This window comes from Ostrea edulis, chromosome 4, assembly GCF_947568905.1.
Source record: "Ostrea edulis chromosome 4, xbOstEdul1.1, whole genome shotgun sequence".
In the NCBI taxonomy this organism is placed as follows: Eukaryota; Metazoa; Mollusca; class Bivalvia; order Ostreida; family Ostreidae; genus Ostrea; species Ostrea edulis.
Window position 1 is genome coordinate 42,253,482 of NC_079167.1, and position 23,306 is coordinate 42,276,787.

A 23,306-nucleotide genomic window follows, 5' to 3' on the forward strand; every position below is an offset into this window, starting at 1 on the left:
GTGAACACACTTAATATAATGAATTCACACATACAGTAAAACACGGTTACAGTGAACACACTTATAATGAATTCACACTTACAGTAAAACACAGTTACAGTGAACACACTTATAATGAATTCACACTTAAAGTAAAACACAGTTACAGTGAACACACTTATAATGAATTCACACTTACAGTAAAACACAGTTACAGCAAACATGCTAATAATGAATTCAAACTTACAGTACAACACAATTACAGTGAACACATTTATAATGAATTCACACTTACAGTAAAACATGGTTACAGCGAACACACTTATAATGAATTCACACTTACAGTAAAACACAGTTACAGCAAACACGCTAATAATGAATTCAAACTTACAGTACAACACAATTACAGTGAACACACTTATAATGAATTCACACTTACAGTAAAACATGGTTACAGCTAACACGCTTATAATAAATTTACACTTACAGAAAAGTGGTTTTAAAACATATCATGAATGTATTGGATACATCAAATTACGTTTATAACGAATCAGAATTGTTCATCCCCCTGCACATTGCTATAAGGTGTATTACTGCATATAAATTAGTAATAAATAGATAAGCAAGAGAAGCTCCTCACAATGAACACAAATGTATTTTCTTCTTTTTACCAATAACAATTACATTTAATTTAATAGTAAATCTTATTTTTCAGTCAAATTCTGTAAATATTTTGTGTATCAAAACGTGGTAAATCAATTTGGTGCTAAGTATATTTCAAAAACATTCATTTTCAGAGTTACTGCGTGTATACTTATTACAGCGTATCTAGTTGGAGCTGATGCACTATTTAGCATAATCATGATTTAGCACTTCTTTAATATGTCAATGGATAATAAGAGAATTTCATATTTTAGTGTACCTATAAATTAGTGCTCTTGCTTCACCGCTAAAGCCACTAAAATTTGTATCCCACGTTCAGTATTCAATAGACCAGCAAATTTGCTAAAAATTCATCTGCGACAAAGGTGAGCAGATTTACCGAAGTTTACAGACTACTGGTAACAACAAATGGCAGTCTTAACTTACGAATCTCGTATGTAGCATGGATATGGAAACTGTTCCACCATCACCCCCACGTCTTTGTCAGAGCCTGTCTGTATCTTAATGATGGCATGTTCCACCATATCCTGGAGGTACGCAAAGCCGTAACTTAGAAACTTGGTCTGCTTACCGGGCGTTCTCCGGGGACCAGGCTTGTACACTCTGGAAAACAGAGAACCTAACAGTTCACTTACTGACAGATACACTCGATCTCGAAGTGCAGTAAATTCTATGGTTCGTTGAATAGACACTAACAACAGAGCTTTTGCCTATGGAGGACAGTTTGATATAATCTTCTGGTATCTGCATAGGAATACACCAATCGAAACTACTCGGCCATTCTGTGAGTGATAAATAACTATTAAGAATTATCAATAAGAATGAATTTTTATCGCTCACAGAAATGACCATATAGTTAAAATTGAGGGAAACATTTTCAACCTATACTCAGAGTACAGAACAGCACTAAGCGTGTGAATTCTGGCGTTTACATGAAATACGACTTTGCTTTGACAACATAAACAAGGTCTCATAAAGTCGTTCTATTTTTACAATTTGTTTTAAATATGCATTTCTTTGCAAACTTAACGAATAGGAAAAGAAATATAATTATGTACAAAAAGATCATAAACACTTATTATATACACTGCGAGCCCTGCCGGTAAAGGTAAACACCCCACAGGACTATGACTTTTCTAAGAATGAATTATTTTAAAATCACACTCAGTACATAATGGCGTTTGACTAAAAGCACCTATGAATCGATTGAAAATCGACTGATGCTAAATAAGCCCATTGTTGTTTACGCTCCACTTAAAAATGGCATCTATAGTAAGCAACATGTATCATACTAGTACAGTATATGAATTTCTTCTGCGGCTCGTAATTTTTCAGTAAAACAGTGAAACCTGTTTAATCCAACACCATTTTCTTTACATTGTGCAATATTCAATATCCTGTCTAACCTGACACAAAATTTATCTCCCAGAGCATTTTGGATTAGACAGAATTCACTGTATCATGTTTAGATATTGTCCTGTATGTGGACTTAAATATTTCAGATTATTTAAAATTTGGTGAATTTGGAACTGCAGATGCACTATTTAGCATAATCATGATTTAGCACTTTTCCTATATAAGAAAATGAATAAAATAGAGAATTTCATATCTTAGCACAACTATAAATTAGCATTTTGCTTCACTGCTTAAAGCCATTAAAATATGAGTTCTGTTAGAACAAGTACATATACAGTATTAATGATTTAGATTTGTTTTCTTACTGATCTAGGACTCTGTCTGTGGTGTCCACTCTGTCTGCATCCATTCTTATTTTGTAAGCGACATGGGACGGCAAAGAGTACATGTGTGTCTCATTGCTGACATCAAACACCAGGGCTGTAACAACAACAACAAAAATCAAACACCAGGGCTGTAACAACAACAACAAAAATCAAACACCAGGGCTGTAACAACAACAACAAAAATCAAACACCAGGGCTGTAACAACAACAACAAAAATCAAACACCAGGGCTGTAACAACAACAACAAAAATCAAACACCAGGGCTGTGACAACAACAACAAAAATCAAACACCAGGGCTGTAACAACAACAACAAAAATCAAACACCAGGGCTGTAACACCAACAACAAAAATCAAACACCAGGGCTGTAACACCAACAACAAAAATCAAACACCTGGGCTGTGACAACAACAACAAAAATCAAACACCAGGGCTGTAACAACAACACAAGAGGCCCATGGGCCACATCGCTCACCTGAGTCACCTTGGTCCATATCAGAAGACTTTCCATATATATTTGAATGTAAAACTGTAGTCCCTATTATAGCCCCAACCTACCCCTGGAGGCCATGGTTTTTGTAAACTTGAATCTACACTATGTCAGAAAGCTTTCATGTAAATGGGAACTTCTTCGGCCCAATGGTTCTTGAGAAGATTTTTAAAGATCTTTCCTATATACATGTATTTGTATGTAAAACTTTGAACCCCCCCCCCCCTTGTGGCCCCATCCTACCCCCAGGGGCCATGGTTTGAACAAACTTGAATCTGCACTATGTCAGGAAGCTTTCATGTAAATATCAGCTTTTCTGGCTCAGTGGTTCTTGAGAAGAAGATTTTTAAAGATTTTTCCTATATATTTGTATGTAAAACTTTGATCCCCTATTGTGGCCCCATCCGACCCCCGGGGGCCATGATTTTAACAATTTAGAATCTGCACTACCTAATAAAGCTTATCTATAAATTTCATCTTTTCTGGCCCAGTGGTTCTTGAGAAGAAGATTTTTTAATGACCCTACTCTATTTTTACCTTTTCTTGATTATCGCCCCTTGGAAGGTGGCCTGGCCCTTTATGTTAACAATTTAGAATTCCCTTTACCTAAGGATGCTTTGTGCAAACTTAGGTTGAAATTGGCCCAGTGGTTTTTGAGAAGAAGTCAAAAATGTTAACAGTTTACAGACGGATGGACGGATGCCGGAATACGGGTGATCAGAAAAGCTCACTTGAGCTTTTAGCTCAGGTGAGCTAAAAATCAAATACCAGGGCTGCAACAACAACAAAAATCAAACATCAACGCTTCAACAACAAAAATCAAACATTAGGACTGTAATGACAACAAAAATCAAACACCAGGGCTGTAATGACAACAAAAATCAAACACCATATATTGTTGTACATATTTTGAAATTGAAAAGATTCAGATTTACTTGATGTAGTCAAAAAATGCAGTTTTAGCAGAAAGGAATCTGAAAAAAATATTTATAACCCCTGCTGGACTCGGACGATCTACAGATCAACAGTCGACATGTTAATGGACTGAGCTACCCAGCAAGGCAATCAAATTTAAAAGGAAAATACAAGTATTGCTGATATTTATATTTTTTAAAAGGAAGTCAGCCATTATGACAATGTAGTCTACCTTCTTAATATCTTTTAATGTCTTTTTAAATATGATAATATGCTTTGAACTCTGACCTCCCCACAGAGTGTTGTTTTCCACCATTTTGGCACTCTCTACAAGCATTTCTTCTTCTGTCGCAAATCCAACAAACTTGTCAAATACCATGCACTACAACAAGCAAAAAACCAGCAACATTAATATTCCATGTAAATTTCTCTTGTCTAAATAACTAATGCAGGGAGATAAATAATACATGTACAGATAAAAATGATCAAACCCAGCAACATTAATATTCCATGTAAATTTCTCTTGTCTAAATAACTAATGCAGGGAGATAAATAATACATGTATTGTAAAATGTTCAAGCCCATTATCATCAATATCATTACAGTGAAAACTCCGTTATCTGAAACCTGTGTAACCCGTTTGACTGATCATTCCAACCCTAATTTTTAATGCAGATCTGAGACTACGTCTTATCTTCAGTGTACAAGTTTCATACACTCCATTCATCAATATGAATTAAGTTAATTAATCTATATATATATTTGAAAGGAGAAGCTTTCTAACAAACAGTTATAAATGTAAGTACAGTGTAAACTATTTAATCTGACACCTGTGCAATCCATTTCACTGGACATTGCAACCGTCAATTTCATATTTTCATGGCTTTTTACACTGTATATTCCAAGACACTATGTATTATGACAAAAAAAATTACTCCCATTGCATGTTGGATTAGACAGTTTTTTTCACTGTATAAACACCTAAATTCACACTAAATTACCTCTCCATAATCTGCTAGGACCCTGGCCAGTGATTTAGTAAACTTGATAATGTCCCTCCAGTTATAACTCCCGATATCCGGGCTCCCACTCAGTAGAGTCTTGGTGAATCGACAGATCCCCACACTCTTTGTCTTACCAAAGGCTGTCATTGTGATGTTCTCCACCAGGTCACACAAACAGGACCCAGAGAACCTCTACAAAGGAATTCACACAGTACAAGTACAGGACCCAGAGAACCTCTACAAAGGAATTCACACAGTACAAGTACAGGACCCAGAGAACCTATACAAAGGAATTCACACAGTACAAGTAGAGGACCCAGAGAACCTCTACAAAGGAATTCATACAGTACAAGTACAGGACCCAGAGAACCTCTACAAAGGAATTCATACAGTACACGTACACACACAGGACCCAGAAAACCTATACAAAGGAATTCATACAGTACACGTACACACACAGGACCCAGAGAACCTCTACAAAGGAATTCATACAGTACAAGTACAGGACCCAGAGAACCTCTACAAAGGAATTCATACAGTACAAGTCAATAAGTAACATACTCATATGTTATATCATATGTTAACTCACTATAACTTACACTCAGAATATCATAGATTAACTTAGTATAACTTACACTCAGAATATCATACAGTAAAATATCTCTATCTCGAAGTCCGAGGGACCACGAAAAAACTTCGAGATATCCGGGGGTTCGAGATATCCAAAATCGATCTTGGATATATATTTTTTTTTTGGAAGGAGGATATTTGATGCATAGTATGGGATTTGCATTATAAACAAAAACCCATTGCCGTTTCTTACAGTTTAATACAAGTTGATAAATTAATATTGTGGAATTTCAAAGACAAGCATTTCGTTTTTTTTAATATATATAAACATCCAATTAAATTCACAATGTGTTTCAAAATTAAGATGATCGTGCCTGGTTGCTTTAAGTTTACTGATGTCCAGGCTCAACTGGGATGTAGTTATTGCGTTGTAATGAAATAACGTATCACGTAAAAAACAAAAAAGATGGATTAAAAGAAAAACCAAACTTTTAAATGTTTATTAAATAAATTTTCGTGTTTTCTCTGTACTAGTTTTAATGATGAATCGTGTATTATTAAATGCATTATCGTTATTACGAGCATTACCTTCAAGCGTACTTCGACGATTTTGTACGTTTATCTAACCCACATGTTAATAATAGAGCGTGTGTCATTCAAAACACCATCAATGGAATCGGGTGTGTTACTTCATAATTGGTGGTGAACTTTAGCTGTAATGTTGGAAGGCTACACTAATCACCCAAGCTGTTGAACCATTTATCACGACCTGGGTCTACTCGGAAAAGGCGAGCGTGGATTAGCGGTCATTAATTATAATTGATGTAGCCGCGGGTGTGAATGTGTGATTTAATGATGCCAATACCTGGCAGAGCGGAAAATTTACTGGACTTCGAGATAAACCAGGTGAATTTAGGGTATCGGACCTTGAAAATACTTCGACATAAGCGTAGTATTCGAGATTACCGTGTTTGAAATATCAGAAGTTTTTAAAATCATTTATATAGGGAAAACAGCCGGGACTGGCGGTCGACTTCGACTCAGGCGGGGTATTCGAGATAAACCATATTCGAGATACAGATATTTTACTGTATGTTAACTCTCTATGAAAATCATAGGTTAACTCACTACAACTTATCACAATATCAGAAGTTAACTCACTACAACTTACACTCAGAATATCATAGGTTAACTCACTACAACTTATCACAATATCAGAAGTTAACTCACTACAACTTACACTCAGAATATCATAGGTTAACTCACTACAACTTATCACAATATCAGAGGTTAACTCACTATAACTTACACTCAGAATAGCATATGTTAACTCACTACAACTTATCAGAATATCATAGGTTAACTCACTACAACTTATCACAATATCAGAGGTTAACTCACTATAACTTACACTCAGAATATCATAGGTTAACTCACTACAACTTATCACAATATCAGAGGTTAACTCACTATAACTTACACTCAGAATATCATAGGTTAACTCACTACAACTTATCAGAATATCATATGTTAACTCACTATAACTTACCAGAATATCATAGGTTAACTTAGTATAACTTACACTCAGAATATCATATGTTAACTCTCTATAACTTACCAGAATATCATAGGTTAACTCACTACAACTTATCACAATATCAGAGGTTAACTCACTATAACTTATCACATTATATAAATATTGCATGTAGTTGAGGGTAACATTGAAAATTTTCACCCCGAGAAAACCATTGTCAACCAAGGCGTAGCCGAGGTTGACAATGGTTTCTCGAGGGGTGAAAATTTCAATGTTACCCTCAACTACATGCAATATTTGTTTTATTATACTGAATGTTATGTAAACTGGAAAGCAGAAAAAACTTACGTCTGTTGACATTTGATCAATCACTGTCATGCGATATTTCGTATTTCGATGCGGGTACTCGCGTTTAATACAAACGCTCAAACGACGTCGTCTAGCAATCTACGGCGAACGTACGCGCATAAATTTGACGCATGTGATAATTTTTTATAATATCACCCGTTGTCAAGTACTGTTACCCGTTGCTAGATACTATCACCCTGGGGCGCGTGTTTTTTGTTCTCAGAGGGTAACAATATGTTTTTTCAAATGCTTCTCGACCAATCAGGATCGAGTATTTTATATGAAAGTATAATAACATAGGTTAACTCACTATAACTTACTCTCAGAATATTATATGTTAACTCACTACAACTTATCAGAATATCATATGTTAACTCACTACAACTTATCACAATATCAGAGGTTAACTCACTATAACTTATTACAATATCATATGTTAACTCACTATAACTTATCATTATATCATATGTTAACTCACTACAACTTATCAGAATATCATATGTTAACTCACTACAACTTATCACAATATCATAGGTTAACTCACAACAACTTATCACAATATCATAGGTTAACTCACTATAACTTACTCTCAGAATATTATATGTTAACTCACTACAACTTATCACAATATCATATGTTAATTTACTATAACTTATCAGGATATCATATGTTAACTCACTATAACTTACACTCAGAATATCATATGTTAATTCATTAAAACTTATCACAATATCATATGTTAACTCACTATAACTTGTCAGAATATCATATGTTCACTCACTAAAACTTACACGCAGAATATCATATGTTAACTCATTAAAACTTATCACAATATCATATGTTAACTCACTATAACTTGTCTGAATATCATATGTTCACTCACTAAAACTTACACTCAGAATATCATATGTTAACTTACTATAACTTATCAGAATATCATATGTTAACTTACTATAACTTATCAGAATATCATATGTTAACTTATTATAACTTATCAGAATATCATATGTTAACTTACTATAACTTATCAGAATATCATATGTTAACTTACTATAACTTACACTCAGAATATCATATGTTAACTTACTATAACTTATCAGAATATCATGTTAACTTACTATAACTTACACTCAGAATATCATATGTTAACTCTCTATAACTTACACTCAGAATATCATAAGTTAACTTACTATAACTTATCAGAATATCATATGTTAATTATCTATACGTACTCTCAAAATATCATATGTTGAACTCTCTGCAAAGTGCTTCTGGACAGAATCAATATAGCCTTCCCAATCTTTAGCTAACTGTACTGATCTCGCAAAGTCAGAGAATGTCTGATTCGCCTAGAAAGTCACAAAATAGGTCAGATAAATTGATATATTTCAACATTACATATTACAGCCCAATAATGAAGAAACAATACACATCATTAATTTATGTTCCATCTCCAGGTTTTGTCTTTAAATTTCTACCTTTTCTATAACTTTCCTGACTGATGGTATGTCTGGGGCATACGTGATCCTCCCCATCACCACAGGTCTGAGATTCTTCCACAGAATCTGGGTCTGGACATCCTCATTTAGGAAATTCACCACGTCCCGACAAAGAGGACCTACACGGAAACATTGAAAAATAGTAACACAACAATTCCATACTGATGTACCAAACATCTTGATACTTTTAACTACAGTACATCAGTACTTCACTTCAATATATAAAATTCTGTTATATTTGCTCTTCTTGAGGAGAATGAACAAAATGATCCTTTATGATAAACAATATGCTATATCAGAAATGTCTCTTTCTGTTTCACAATCTCAATAAAAAAAACAAGATACATTAATTATTAAAAATGGAATTGGTGTCAAATAGTTGAGATTTATACATAAAATATCAAAATATGTGTAATATAGCCTGACAAATTTTGATAATGTTTATGCATTCAAACTGAAATTTCACTTACGATCCTTTCCGTAACCATTTGTGGCACTATTTGAGTCGGATTCTCCTCTTGAAAGACGACCATGAGATCGAAATCTCTCAAACAGATCTTCAGAACGTTTGCTTTGCATGCGTAAAAAGGAATTGGCCCCACAAACAAAGTCACCAAGATTTTGAATGATCAGAGTAGAATTCATTTTCTTTTTATTCATGTCTCTGAAGAATTTTTCCATCTTATTGACGTCCAACTCCTTCAAAGATGTTAACTATAAAGAAAAACAAATTAACAATACATTTTTTTTTTGGTTATTCATTCATATCAGTATATTTACATTTCCAACATTTTCATCTTTAAAATCTTCACCAATTGAAATGATGTGCATATGAATCTTGATAAATATTAGTACGACTATACTGTAACGGCTGGAAATATTCCAACAGAAATGAAAGTAAGATGTAAATATAAAAAATGAAACTCAATTTTGAAAATACATATAGGGTATGCCAGCATACTTTTCATGAAGCACTAATGCATTTAATGAAGCACGCTGTTTTAAAGCCTCGCAGTTCATGCCCTCAAATACATTTTCAAAAATAAAATTTATTTCTCAAATAAACTTTTTAATTTAAGTTGGATTACATGATTAAATATGTATACTTACATCACTTATCAGCTTTTTAAATCTCTTGTAGATATCTTGAACATTTGGAATTTTCATTGTGTTGACAAATATAAATTTAAACATCTGGAAAAAACCCAAAAAAAACTTAAACATCTGAAAGAATAAACACACTGTAGTTGTCCTATGAATTCAAGAGATACCTGCAAATACAGCCTTTTTTAAATCACCTGAAGAAACATTTCATACAATTTATACATACAATAACAAATCTATTTAGTTTTTGAACATTTATAAAATCACAAATACCAGGTCTGGATTTCTCGAGATCAACTTAAGTCAAAACTTGGACTTAAGTCTGAGATTTTGCCCAAATTTTGGCTGCTCAAATAAAAGAAAACTCAAACTTAAGTTCGAGACTTTTTTGAGAAATCCAAGCCAGATTTAGTTGAGGAATGGGAGACACATACCATATTGGTAAGTAGAAGTGTAATTAAGTAAAAGTGTAATTAAGTAAAAGTGTAATTAAGTAAAAGTGTAATTAAGCAAGTTAAAATCACCTGTATAAAAAATCTCTGGATGCTGAACTGAGCTCTGAAAGCCTGGTACATATGTTCAAGGTCACTCTTTTCAAGGTTACAAAGCTCCTCCCGACTCTGTTTCTTAGCTTCATCACTGTGAAAGTTGATCGTGTGAAGCACGCTTCCTGTATCACAAATACGCTGCCATATCTCCAGGGCGGCAGGCTGGCGGTGCTGCGAGTCGGGGCAGGTGTCAAAATCCTTAAATATCTTGTTTAAACTTGGTTTGTTAAGCTGAAATACAAAACAGACAAACATTAAGTTTAAATTTTCCTGAAATTTTCAAGTATATATTGTATTCCGAGGGGAAATCATTGTCATACAACTACCTGATTGAAGTCTAGGGTGGCATTCATGACGTTGATCAAAACATCTATTGACAGGTTGATCTCCTTCGTCTTCACAACATCACTTATATTTTGGGGATTTCCCAATATTGTTCCGATTCGTATTGCTCCTGAAACACCGGATTAAATATAAGTTAATTAAGCAATGAATGATTATGTTTTGACTTCTATTGTGCTGATAATACAGAGTGGTGTGCAGACAAATGAGGTGTGTAATGATAATTTGAATTGTTCCAATTTGTATTGATCCTTTAAAACAACTTTGGCTTATAGTGATGAGCAGAGGCTGAAATCAACCATGCATGTCCATTGGAGATCTTCAGAAAATTATAGTTATGTGTAAACCACAACAGATGAAATGAACCATGCACATCTTAATTAATTAGTTAATTGTCCATGACAAACCTGTGGTACTGCCACTGCTGATCTTGTTCATCAGCTGAGTGATGATTTAATTAAGTAATTAGTGATGATTTAATTAAGTAATTAGTGATGATTTAATTAAGTAATTAGTGATGATTTAATTCACTAATTAGTGATGATTTAATTCACTAATTAGTGATGATTTAATCCACTAATTAGTGATGATTTCATTAAGTAATTAGTGATGATTTAATTCACTAATTAGTGATGATTTAATTAAGTAATTAGTGATGATTTAATTCACTAATCAGTTGATAGTCTGTGACAAACCTGTAGTACTGCCGCTGCTAATTTTGTTCATCAGCTGAGTGATGATTTCCCAGTCCTCCAGCAGGTCACTAATCAGATCTCTGTCTATGTTACTATTCAGCACTTCCTCGATGTCAAAGACCAGGTTAGTCAGTCTGCATCATTAGGGGAAAACTTGTTAAATTTTTATATCATGCACATGTCTATAACTGTCAAATCAATAGTCAGGAATTATTGTCTATCAATAAGCAAGTTTTGAGTACACTTTTCAATGATTTACAAAACATTCCACCATCATTATACCAATGTTAAACTAAAGACTGGTTGTCTAGGTAGTTTAAAGGTTAACACCCTCGCTTCTCATCACTACGATCCGATCTAGATCGGCAGTGAGGTTGTGGTTGCCCACTCGCTGACTCAGACATGTAGGTTTCCTCATCTTCACAAGCCAAATTTGATGCTCTATGGAGAAAAGTGAAACACCCTTGGCTAGCAAAGATGAGGTACGTTTCCTCCAAATACTCCAATTTTCTTCCACATCGATGACCCGTTTGCGTCAATATCCGAGCCGATGAGAAGCATTAATAAAAGTTGTAGACCTTGTTTACTAATCTTCATTAAAAATAAATAGTTTGAATTTTTTAAATCTAAAGACAATAGTATTTTTATCATAGACATCATAATCTGTCTATAATTTTCAATATGATTATAAGATTATATACATATAGAAGATTATCAGCACTCACATGGACTTGTCAAAGTTGCCAACATGTCCCGGTTGTTCGTCTTGTGTTCCTGTTTCATGACAAGTGTTATTAAAGGTACAAAAGAAGGACTGAAGAAAGGGGAGAACACCTGCACTCGGCATCGCTTTTCCATCAAAATGACCTACAGAAAATAGCAGAAGAAGTCTTAATCGTCAAACCAGGTGATGCAATCTTTTCCATCGAAATGACCTACAGAAAATAGCAGAAGTAGTCTTTAACATTGACCTAGGTGATACAAGATATTGTGGACATACGGCAGACCTTTAATGCTTGTAATATTCTCCTCCAAGTCTTTTCTTTAAGGAGGAATAGCACTGGATATTGTCCCCCTATTGCGTTTTTAATGCCAATTAGTAGATTAAGGAGGAATGACACAGGAAATTGTCCCCCTATTGCGTTTTTATGCCCATCAGTAGATTAAGGAGGAATGACACTGGAAATTATCCCCCTATTGCATTTTTATGCCCATCAGTAGATTAAGGAGGAATAACACACCAGAGAAATCTGTTATGAATGGAAAGTGGAGGATATGTGCAATATTGAATTTGAAAAGTTTACCTTATTCAGTTTCTTTAAAAAATGCAGTTTTAGTAGAAACTAATCTGAAAAAAATTAAAACCCCTGCTAGATGTCAACACACAAACTACAGATCAGCAGTTGAAATGAAAATCATGTAAACCTACTGAGCTACCCAGCTAGGCAATTAGATTTAAAAGGAATTTACAAATATTGCTGATATTTATAGTTTCTTTGAAGTTTCAAAAAGTCATTCCTCCTTAAAGGGGTGCAACAAAAAATATCTTGAAAACTTTTGTCTGTTTTGAAAATTTTTATGCCAAAACTTGTCTCCCACAATCCCCCATATGTATACTTACAAGACCCCCCCCCCCCCCTCCCCTTAAACATTCCTGTCAAACTTCATGCCAACCTGATTTAAAATGCAACAAAAATTACATTCACAAACACCTCCATATATCATAGACAAAACAAAGTCCAAGTTATAGTACTTGTAAGGGAAAAATTACACCCCCCCCCCAACAAACGAACAAAACAAGAGGCTCATAGACCACATTGCTCCCCTGAATAACCTTGACCCATGTTTAAAGATTTTCCCTATATATTCACATTTTTTTATTCATGATTTTAACAAACTTTAATCTGCACTATGTTAGGAAGCTTTCATGTAAATTTCTACTTTCTTTGGCCAGTGGTTCTTGAGAAGATTTTAAAAGATGTTGCCCTATATATTTGTATGTAAAACATTGGCCCATATTGTGGCCCCACCCTACCCCCAGAGGTCACGATTTTAACAAACTTGAATCTGCATTATGTCAGGAAGCTTTCATGTAAATTAAATTTCTACTTTCTTTGGCCAGTGGTTCTTGAGAAGACGATCTTTTGAGATTTCCCCTATATATTTGCATGTAAAACTTTGATCGGCCCCTATTGTGGTCCCATCCTACCCCCCCCCCCCCCTTATGGGGAGATGGGGGGTGGGGGGGGTGGATCATGGTTTTATCAAATATGAATCTGCACTATGTCAGGAAGCTTTTATGTAAATTTGTACTTTACTAGCTCAGTAGTTCTTGAGAAGATTTTCAAAGATTTTACCTATATATTCACATGTACAACTTTGATCCCCTATTGTGGCCCCATTCTACCCCTGGGGTGTCAAGATTTAAAAAAACCTGAAATCTGCACTATGTCAGGAAGCTTTCATAACTTTCAGCTCTTCTGGCCCAGTGGTTCTTGAGAAAAAGATTTTTAAATGACCCCACCTTATTTTTTGCATTTTTGTGACATTATGGCCCTTCATTTGAACAAACTTGAAAGCCCTTCACCCAAGGATGCTTTTTGCCAAGTTTGGTTGAAATTGGCCCAGTGGTTCTGTAGAAGAAATAGAAAATGTAAAAAGTTTACAGACAGACAACAGACAACGGGTGATCAGAAAAGCTCACTTGAGCTTTCAGTCCAAGTGAGCTAAAAAAAGCGTCTTGAACAATTATTCTTGGAAATGAATATCTCTCAAAAGTTTCATTCCAATCCAATTTAACAATATAGTAGAAATTGCATTCACAAATGTTCTTATAATTTCCTCATAATATCACACTGACCCCCTCAATATTAAACCCAATGAAAGTGAACATATGTCGTAGATTTTGTTTGTTAATTGTTGATAATGTACAATTTAAAACATTAAATTTCCCTTTCATTTTCCAGAAAATGAACTTTGAATGTCAAATACTAGTGTGAATGTAAGGGAGATGACTGGAAAACATATCAGATGATGTGCAGTTATATATAAGCAGGATTATAAATAAACTGGAGACATAATCATGGTATAGTCAGATAGTGTAACAAGGTAACGTTATATTAGCCAATGTAACATTACATTGCATAGAGTAACGGTAATTACGTAATGTTAAGTAACAAGTCTATTCATTGGTTGAGTAACTTACATTCATGGTTGTATTCCTGAAGATCCGGACGAGTCCGGACTAACACCAGCACTAACAAAAGAATGGTGGGGGTCACTATTTCAGCCAATAATCTGAACTGTCATTAAGAGAAAAAAGAAAAACACCGAATAAAATTGCTCTATATTGTAGAAAGTTGATCAAATTGATTCAAATTAAAAGATTTTATTTGCTTTTAGTTCACTACTACATTAGCAGATCAGGGAATCTGATTTCAGTTAGATCAAAAGATGATCGATCTGACATAAACAATAACACATTTAAATGAAAATTACACGTTTTCAAAAAAAACAATCTTAAAGCCAAGATAAAATTTTTGTCTCTACTTTATCCTCAAATGAGTGAGTATATACATTTCAGAAATATATGAGTGAAGAATTATAAAAAAAAAATACAGTGTTTTAAAATTTTCATCTCATGGGAATATTCACTCTCCTTCATGAGAAGATTTCTTTTCTACATAAGTAAGTGTCTATGCATTTTAATTCATCAATTTCTGATTTAAAAGACATGAAATTTTGTTATATATCATTTGATTATCAAAATCAGTTCATTTTTTCTGTTCTATTTGAAATGTAATAATTTTTTTGAGAATCCAAGCCAGTTGTAAGTGGTGGAGAAATCATTGGAGCTTCAAAGGGTTATCACAAAGAAAACAGATGGAAATTTAAATGTATATATTTCTGCATCCTATTGCATTAACATAAACTTACATCATCTACACTGTATAATGCTCGTCATGATAGACGTACATATATATTTACACACGCGTGCACTCCTTAGAACCCGTTATACACAGAGGAAAGGTCACCACTGGTCTATGATTCATAAACACTTGATCATGTATACCATTCTCTGAATGTCACAAAATATTCCATCAACTGAATTCAGAGATAATTCATTAATTTAATTAATCAATCCCTTCAAACCTTTTGTCTTTTCCTTAAAGTATAGTTTTTCCACAGAAGCAAACCAAGCTGTTTCCAAAACCCCATGTCTTCTGAAGCAATCACCTATTGTATATCAATATTTTTGTGAAAAATATTTAAATTCACATCTACAGTCACTAATGAACAGTTGCAAAAAAAAAAAAACTATCAATTAAATAATTTAATTCACAGTACAGTCCAAAAATATCTAATTAGCAAATTACAAATATTCTTCTGTGATTTTCCAAGTCTTTAAAAAGTTCTAAAAAAAATTTCAAAACTCACTGACAGGTATTTGCCAACCAAGTAATTCAAATAGTGTTTTAAAAATTAAAAAGAAAAAAATTACAGAATGATAAGTTTCTCAGTCAATATTTAAGTATCAAAAGGTAAGACTTTTTAGTACTTACTAATTTTCAGCAACACTTTAAATCCTTCTGGTCATATTTCATTAATAAAAATCCATTCACTTAATTACAAAAAAATAAAATCCTGTAGAGAAACTGCACTTGATTTAACACAAATTACAGGTACATATACTTGATATTCACCGTGACATCAGCGAGTATTGCAGGCAAAATCTTGGGTACTTCCTGCTAAGACACAGACTAGATTTGCCCCGCAGCAAGAGTTGTCGCAAAACATAGTACGAGGCTTCAGGTGAGAACACTGGTAACTCGTAAACATAATCTGCAGCGTAAGTCTTACATAATATACTGGGTGTATTGATTTTACAGATGTCTGCAAAATTTAGTAAGTAATTCTATTAGTTTTAAATCTGGGTGTATCATTTTACAGATATCAGCAAAATTTAACAAGTATTTTATTTGGTTTTAAATCTTTATCTGTAATATTGTCTCACTTCTTAGTCTATTTAAATGGGGGTATTTGGAAGATATGTACACTGAATATAGAATAGTAAAATCAAACATATACACTTTTTTAATATAAATTTATTTAATAAATAAAATACTTAATTCAATATGATGACAATTCAATCATAAAAAAGAAAAAAACCAGATAAATAAATGTTTATAAAAAGGCATGTACATCATGAGTATTCATTAAGGAATATAAAGTTCTGATACACAACAATCATCCTTAATTACTGTTTAGATATACATAACATTGTTCACTTGAATAAATATCACATGAACACCATCACACAGATTTCTTCCTCTAGTGTCTCTGAACATCAGCTTTTAGTTTGCTCTGGAATTTCCTGATGTTGATGTGAATCCTAAAATAAATGTGTTACTTATTCAATAATACGCCACAACATATCTCAATACTCTACAACATATCTCAATGCTCCACAACTTATCTCAATAATCCACAACATATCTCAATACTCCACAACTTATTTCAATACTCCACAAACATATCTCAATACTCCACAACATATCTCAATACTCCACAACATATCTCAATACTCCACAACATATCTCAATACTCCACAACTTATCTCAATATCCCACAACATATCTCAATACTCCACAACTTATCTCAATACTCCACAACACATCTCAATACTCCACAACACATCTCCATACTCCACAACACATCTCAGTACTCTACAACTTATCTCAATACTTAACAACATATCTCAATATTCCACAACTTATCTCAATACTTCACAACATATCTCAAAACTCCACAACATATCTCAATACTCCACAACATATCTCAAAACTCTACAACATATCTCAATACTCCACAACTTATCTCAATACTCCACAACACATCTCAATACTCCACAAACATATTTCAATACTCCACAAACATATCTCAATACTCCACAAACATATCTCAATACTCCACAAACATATCTCAATACTCCACAACATATCTCAATACTTAACAGCATATCTCAATACTCCACAACTTATCTCAATACTTCACAACATATCTCAAAACTCCACAACATATCTCAATACTCCACAAACACATCTTAATACTCCACAAAAATATCTCAATACTTCACAAAATATCTCAATACTTCACAACATCTCTCAATACTTCACAACATCTCTCAATATCTCAATACTTCACAACATATCTCAATACTTCACAACATATCTCAATACTAACTACATATCTCAATAATCCACAACATATCTCAATACTCCACAACATATTTCAATATTCCACAACATATCTCAATACTCCACAACATATCTCAATACTCCACAAACATATCTCAATACTCCACAACATATCTCAATACTCCACAACATATCTCAATAATCCACTACATATCTCAATGCTCCACAACATATCTCAATACTCCACAAACATATCTCGTGTCACTAAAGAAAAGTCTTCTCAAAAACAAAGAAAACACCATTTTTAACTTTTAATGATTTGGACAATTTTTAATGAAAATGAAATATAATTATAATTTGTTAATTTGTAGCATAAAGAAATTCTTACCATGTGTTTATAATACGATAAAAATGTGTTCCAGCATAGCGTTATACATGCTACATATATAACACGATATTCCATAGGCAGAAATCGGAAGTTGATAAACTGAAGAGGGGGCCATACACACCAGTCAAGCTAAAACAAAGATTTACTTTCAAGTTTTACAACATGCATTTTTAAAATGAATAATAATAATCTTTATATTTAAAGTTAGACATAAAAACAACAATGACCATTAGTTACACGTCAGTTACTCTAAGGCGCTTTACAAGGGTAAGAAGAGGAATGGAACATGATAAAACACATTTAAATGAAATTAAATGACAGTATGACATAAGATCTTTGAAGGTGAATCTATATCTATCAACAAACTGTTACCATGTAGACTGGTAGAAACTTCTCCTTCACTTCCGCTATAGCACCCTGATTTCCTTTTCCTTCTAGTAATCCCATACCTGTCAAAAAATAACAATAGAACAAGATATTCCAAACATTTCAACTTAAATAAAAGAAAAGTCTCACATTAAAATATTCAATGCATGACAAAAGAAGATTGAACAAATCTGAATGATTTAAATCAAGATAAATGTTTATTATTAAATTGGGATTTAAAAAAAAGGATAATAGAAACCAATCTCTTTTGGAACCAAAACTGTTTGGGAGAGTTAAAGATGAAAATAAGAAAAATCTAATCTTCTAAAGAATATCTGTGGTAGATTAATTTTATTTCATTTTTCTATAAAAGAAAGTTTATGTAACTTATCATTTTTTCACCAAGAGATTTGTATGAATTTCCTTTAGATACATTTTGATAAAACATGTTCTTAATTTCCATAGACTTCAATGTAAAATTGAAAGTGAAATAAGTCAGGCAGTAACCAAAATTTTGTAACATCCTATGATGGATTATATCTATTTGATAAACCCTAATTCAAAATGATACCATGATTACAAAAATCCCACCAATCATTTACTAGATATGAAATATAATCGTTATGCATCGAATACCTAACATGATTTATAATGGATTGGGTTTTTTTTTATCATAAAAAATTAAATGTTTGGGTGATTTTTTATTCTCTTACCAAAGAAGAAGGCACTACAGAAGAAAGGACCAGCCACAACCTGATCAGCAAGAATTTTCTTGACCGCTGTGCGAGTACTCACGACCCCTGGGACTAATTTATCCACTATCTTGCTATACCACAAATGTCCAAATGGACCCAAAGCAAGACCAACTGCAAGCATCCGCTCTGTAAAGTGTATATTACCTTGTATAAAATCATTTCTTATGTAATAAAGTACAGTACAACTTGAGGCCCATGGGCCTTCATGGTCATCCAAGTATCACAAAAAATTGTATCAACTTTATTTACAGAGGGCTATAACTATCAATTTAGTACTAATTTGTTTTCAAGATGTTCAGGAATAAAGAAATTTTTTAAAGATGTAAGGCATTTCCAGTGTGTGAGCAAAATAGCCCTTCCCTTAGACCTGCACCCTGATCCCGGAGTTACGAATTTTACAATTTTGGTAAAGGCTTCCCTATTCATTATTTCTGTGCACAGTCAGTTTAATGACATATAATGTCAGAAGAAAGAATGCCTTTTCTCTGTGTAAGACACTAATCTCCAGCCTACCATCAAAACCCTGGGGCTAGGATTTTTTGGAAGAAAAAAAATTTGGAAAAGGTCTAGAAATGAAATAAATCAAGGGCTGCAAAATTTAGGCCTATGCTCAGTACTTATGAGCAGGGAGGGATCTTTATCGTGCCACACTAATATCGGCTGAGATTCGGCTTGGCTGAATATTTGGACTGACACCTTCACCGGTGATGGCATCAGTCCAAATATTCAGCCGAGCCGAATAGTGCCACACCTGCTGTGACACGGGACCTCGTTTTTTGCAGTCTCATCCGAAGGACTGTCCCATTTAGTTGCCTCTTACGACAAGCAAACTAGGGTACTAAGGACCTATTCTAACCCATATCCCAATGGGACTATTAAAAATTCCCACATAACCAACTTTTGTAGTAAAACACAAATTAAAATAACTCTCTCCTCCATGTCGGCTCATATACAGATTGTGAGGGTAAACAGGGTTGTGAGTGAGTTAAACTGTGAATTCACCATCTTCATCTCTCTCAACTTAACTAATCAGGAACTGAGATAGACAGTGTGCTTATATAAATGTGTCAAATCCGACATCTTAATCCATTATTGCATCAGCCACATAGGTCCAATGATAATCATCAGATTTATATTATACACGCTTTTTCTTTATATGACAACCTTAGATTTGGCAAAATTATTATATTCGGCTAAAAACTTCAGTACATCTACACACAATACGATTTTCAACACGACACATCTTCACAAGTCAAGGGTTATTGATTAGTAGGTGCGAGGTAACGAATCAATAACCCTTGACTTGTGAAGATCTTGTACTATTAACATTTCTTGAAATAAAATGAGATATCAACATTATAGACAGGTATCTCATTAAAAGATTTTTGTGAGCAATCTTCATCAATCACCTGTCCGTTGTAAACTATATTTCTGTTTGCCCTCCTTGTCCATTCTTATTTCCAGGTTCTGTGTGATGACATCTCCTAAACCCATTAATCCGCCCGTGGTCAGGACATTAGTCAACAGCAGGTGCTCCGTAATTATGGCCCTCTTTAGCTTGGAAAAACGAAGACCCATTATAAAATTACAGAAATTCAGAAGTAATTGAAAACGGACCTAATTTCTCGACTTTTCACATGTTGATACCGTAAATAGGTACAGCGTATTTGTCGTAAAGTTTACATGTGATGATAAATAAAAGAAGACAAAATCGTAAGTATAGGGGATGTTTCTGCCATTAGAATATGAATATTAAATATGAATTTTATGATTATATAGCTTAAAAATATTATTTGTCACAATCAAGAACAATTTACGACATTAATTAAAAAAAACTAAAATCAAAGTACTGAAAGTACTAATATTAGCCTATGACCCGGCCCGAGGTGCAATAACTCACACCACCTCTGTAGGTAGTGTGGTCGGGGAAAAAACCCAATTAAGAACACATTCGTGTGCACATGTTCTCGCCGTTTGTGACTCTAAGAAGGGAGCATGAAAACATTTGGAACGCCAATATTGAACGCACTTGTCACCATGGTTAAGTGAATCATTGCGCGGCTCAATTGACTTGTATTTTTCAGATTTTTTTTATATTTTGAGAAACGAAAGTTAGTAACTTTGTCTTTTGCATTAAATTAAAAGGAATGACTATAATTGTGGTGCATATTATACGAGTATAACCTTAGTTTGGGTCAGTTTAATGCACTTTTTATAATCCTGGAAGCGTAAACTGACCCAAACCAGGTTATACTCGTATAATATGTTCCATCTTCGCTAGCCAAGGGTTTATGATCTGCACCCCTTCTCTACAACCCTTGACTGCGTTAGCACGATTTTTGTGTCAACAATTTCCTGCATGATGATTGGATGCAGGCCAAGTCCCCTGCATCTAATCAGATAGTGTGTTACATTACACCCCATGCAAGACGATGGAATGTGTAAATAATTAGTCATCATCTTCCATTTAATCAGATTTTCATAGAGTCTCCATACAGCACGGTGGTGTGTAGACTGTGCCATGAGGCTTTGCATATAACATCGTGTAACTCACTGGGCACAGACATTTATATTTGAACAACACACAAAGTGTTGTTGAAAAAAGCATTTTCATTGGTTGAAAATGATGTAATCCAAACAGAGTTTGTTTTCTCCATCCGCTAGAGGACACCACTTAAAGCTACAAAAATTTCTAACGCAGCCTGCAAGGGTTGTAGTTCTAAAAGCAGAGCGGATTGTAAACCTTAAAATCTAGCAAAGATGAATATGACCCACAATTAAAGTAATTTCTTAAATAAATTACCAAAATGTGTCGACATTGTTATTAAAATGACTTCAAAGGGGATTTTAAAGAAGATTCATATTTTCATTTTTCACAATCTGGAAGACAAGCCCATGTGGTTAAGAATAGATTCTTGTCATCATTCAGACAAATATTAGTATTTTCATCAGTTGTGAACTATTTCTCCTTCTTACTTACAGTTAATTGTCATTGACAATTTACAACATGTATTTTTTTCATAAATAACTATAAACTTTAATAGCATAGTTTTGCAAATCTTTCACAGAATACTAGTAAAGCAAAAATGTCCACAGAGTGTTCTGTTTAAAGAGTTCATAACTAGACTAAGTGTTCTATGTGAGGTTTTGATATGTCGGTTAATTATGGGTAATAGCATTATTTTATCTTGAAATAGCAAGGCCTTCAAATGATGAAATTTTGAGGTTGTTGGTCATTTTTATTTAGTTATTATCAGAGAATTGACATTAAATAGGTACAAATTTGATGCGTGGAGAAAGGAAGTACCCCTCTCTCGATCATATACTTTCAAATTTACTGCGCTAGCTATGGATCTTAAATGTATTTGAAATACTACATTTCATTCAAGTTTCATATTATTTATTAATATGAAAAAGGAATAGATATATTAAAATACAAGAGGCCCATGGGCCACATAGCTCACCTGGGAACTACTTTGGCTCAACATATTTCAAGATTTATTCCAATGTAAAACTTTGATCCCTATTGTGGCCCCAACCTACCCCCAGGGCTATGATCTCTACAAACTTGAATCTGCACTATGTTAGGAAGCTTTCGTGTAAATGTAAAATTCTTTGGCCCAATGGTTTTTAAGGAGAAGATTTTCCCTATATACACATACATATATTTGTATGTATGATCTCTACAAACTTGAATCTGCACTATGTCAGGAAGCTTTCATGTAAATGTAAAATTCTTTGGCCCGATGGTATTTAAGGAGAAGATTTTCCCTATATACACATACATATATTTGTATGTAAAATGTGGATCCCCTATTGTAGCCCCATTCTACCCCTGGGGCTATGATTTTAAGAAAATTGAATCTGCATTATGTCAGGAAGCTTAAATGTAAATATAAACTTTTCTGGCCCAGTGGTTCTTAAAAAGATTTTCTCTATATATGTTTGTTTGTAAAGGTTTGATCCCCTATTGGGGCCCCATCCTACCCCCAGGGGCCGTGATTGTAACAAACTTGAATTTGCACTACGTCAGGAAGCTTTCATGTAAATTTGTACTTTCTTGGCAGAGTGGTTCTTGAGAAGATTTCAAAGATTTTACCTGCATATTCGCTTGTAAAATTTAGATCCCCTGTTGTAGCCCCAACCTACTCCTGGGGGTCATGGTT

The 23,306-nt window shown here is 33.8% G+C and overlaps 2 protein-coding genes across 4 annotated transcripts in view; both read right to left on the bottom strand.

The window, feature by feature from the left end:
• Window positions 1–15,728, bottom strand: part of LOC125670919 (phospholipid-transporting ATPase ABCA1-like) — a 44,786-nt gene extending 29,058 nt beyond the window's left edge. The window contains exons 1-14 of the mRNA XM_056162679.1: window positions 15,587–15,728; window positions 14,640–14,736; window positions 12,160–12,301; window positions 11,435–11,568; window positions 10,724–10,851; window positions 10,374–10,628; window positions 9,856–9,939; window positions 9,216–9,459; window positions 8,725–8,864; window positions 8,479–8,595; window positions 4,792–4,986; window positions 4,079–4,172; window positions 2,364–2,478; window positions 1,069–1,245 (exon numbers count right to left, since the gene is read on the bottom strand). Of these exons, the coding sequence (XP_056018654.1) occupies window positions 1,069–1,245; window positions 2,364–2,478; window positions 4,079–4,172; window positions 4,792–4,986; window positions 8,479–8,595; window positions 8,725–8,864; window positions 9,216–9,459; window positions 9,856–9,939; window positions 10,374–10,628; window positions 10,724–10,851; window positions 11,435–11,568; window positions 12,160–12,301; window positions 14,640–14,736; window positions 15,587–15,652 (1,988 nt within the window). The 5' untranslated portion in view covers window positions 15,653–15,728. The remainder of the gene's footprint in view (window positions 1–1,068; window positions 1,246–2,363; window positions 2,479–4,078; window positions 4,173–4,791; window positions 4,987–8,478; window positions 8,596–8,724; window positions 8,865–9,215; window positions 9,460–9,855; window positions 9,940–10,373; window positions 10,629–10,723; window positions 10,852–11,434; window positions 11,569–12,159; window positions 12,302–14,639; window positions 14,737–15,586) is intronic.
• A 795-nt stretch (window positions 15,729–16,523) lies between these two features.
• LOC125670920 (mpv17-like protein 2) lies at window positions 16,524–21,048 on the bottom strand. 3 transcript variants are annotated; one of them, XR_008802419.1, is made up of 5 exons: window positions 20,550–21,048; window positions 19,099–19,266; window positions 18,392–18,468; window positions 17,753–18,148; window positions 16,524–17,178 (listed from the first exon to the last, which is right to left on the bottom strand). XR_008802419.1 is itself a non-coding variant. In XM_048906359.2 (5 exons), the coding sequence occupies exons 1-5, from the start codon at window positions 20,716–20,718 to the stop codon at window positions 16,782–16,784; spliced, it is 588 nt and encodes a 195-aa protein (XP_048762316.1). In that variant the 5' UTR covers window positions 20,719–20,970; the 3' UTR covers window positions 16,524–16,781. The 3 variants fall into 3 exon arrangements, 2 of the variants coding, with proteins under 2 accessions (XP_048762316.1, XP_056018653.1); XM_048906359.2 differs by having other exon boundaries at window positions 16,524–16,826; window positions 18,020–18,148; window positions 20,550–20,970; XM_056162678.1 differs by having other exon boundaries at window positions 16,524–18,148.
• Window positions 21,049–23,306: the final 2,258 nt, after the last annotated feature.

Bases quoted from the DNA above. Each gene is read 5' to 3' on its own strand.
- LOC125670920 (XM_056162678.1), bottom strand. From the start codon at position 20,718: ATGGGTCTTCGTTTTTCCAAGCTAAAGAGGGCCATAATTACGGAGCAC. The intron at 18,469-19,098 runs GTAAGAGAATAA...ATTTTTTGACAG, and splicing joins CTGTAGTGCCTTCTTCTTTG to GTATGGGATTACTAGAAGGA. The intron at 18,149-18,391 runs GTAACAGTTTGT...TCTTTGTTTTAG, and splicing joins AGTTTCTACCAGTCTACATG to CTTGACTGGTGTGTATGGCC.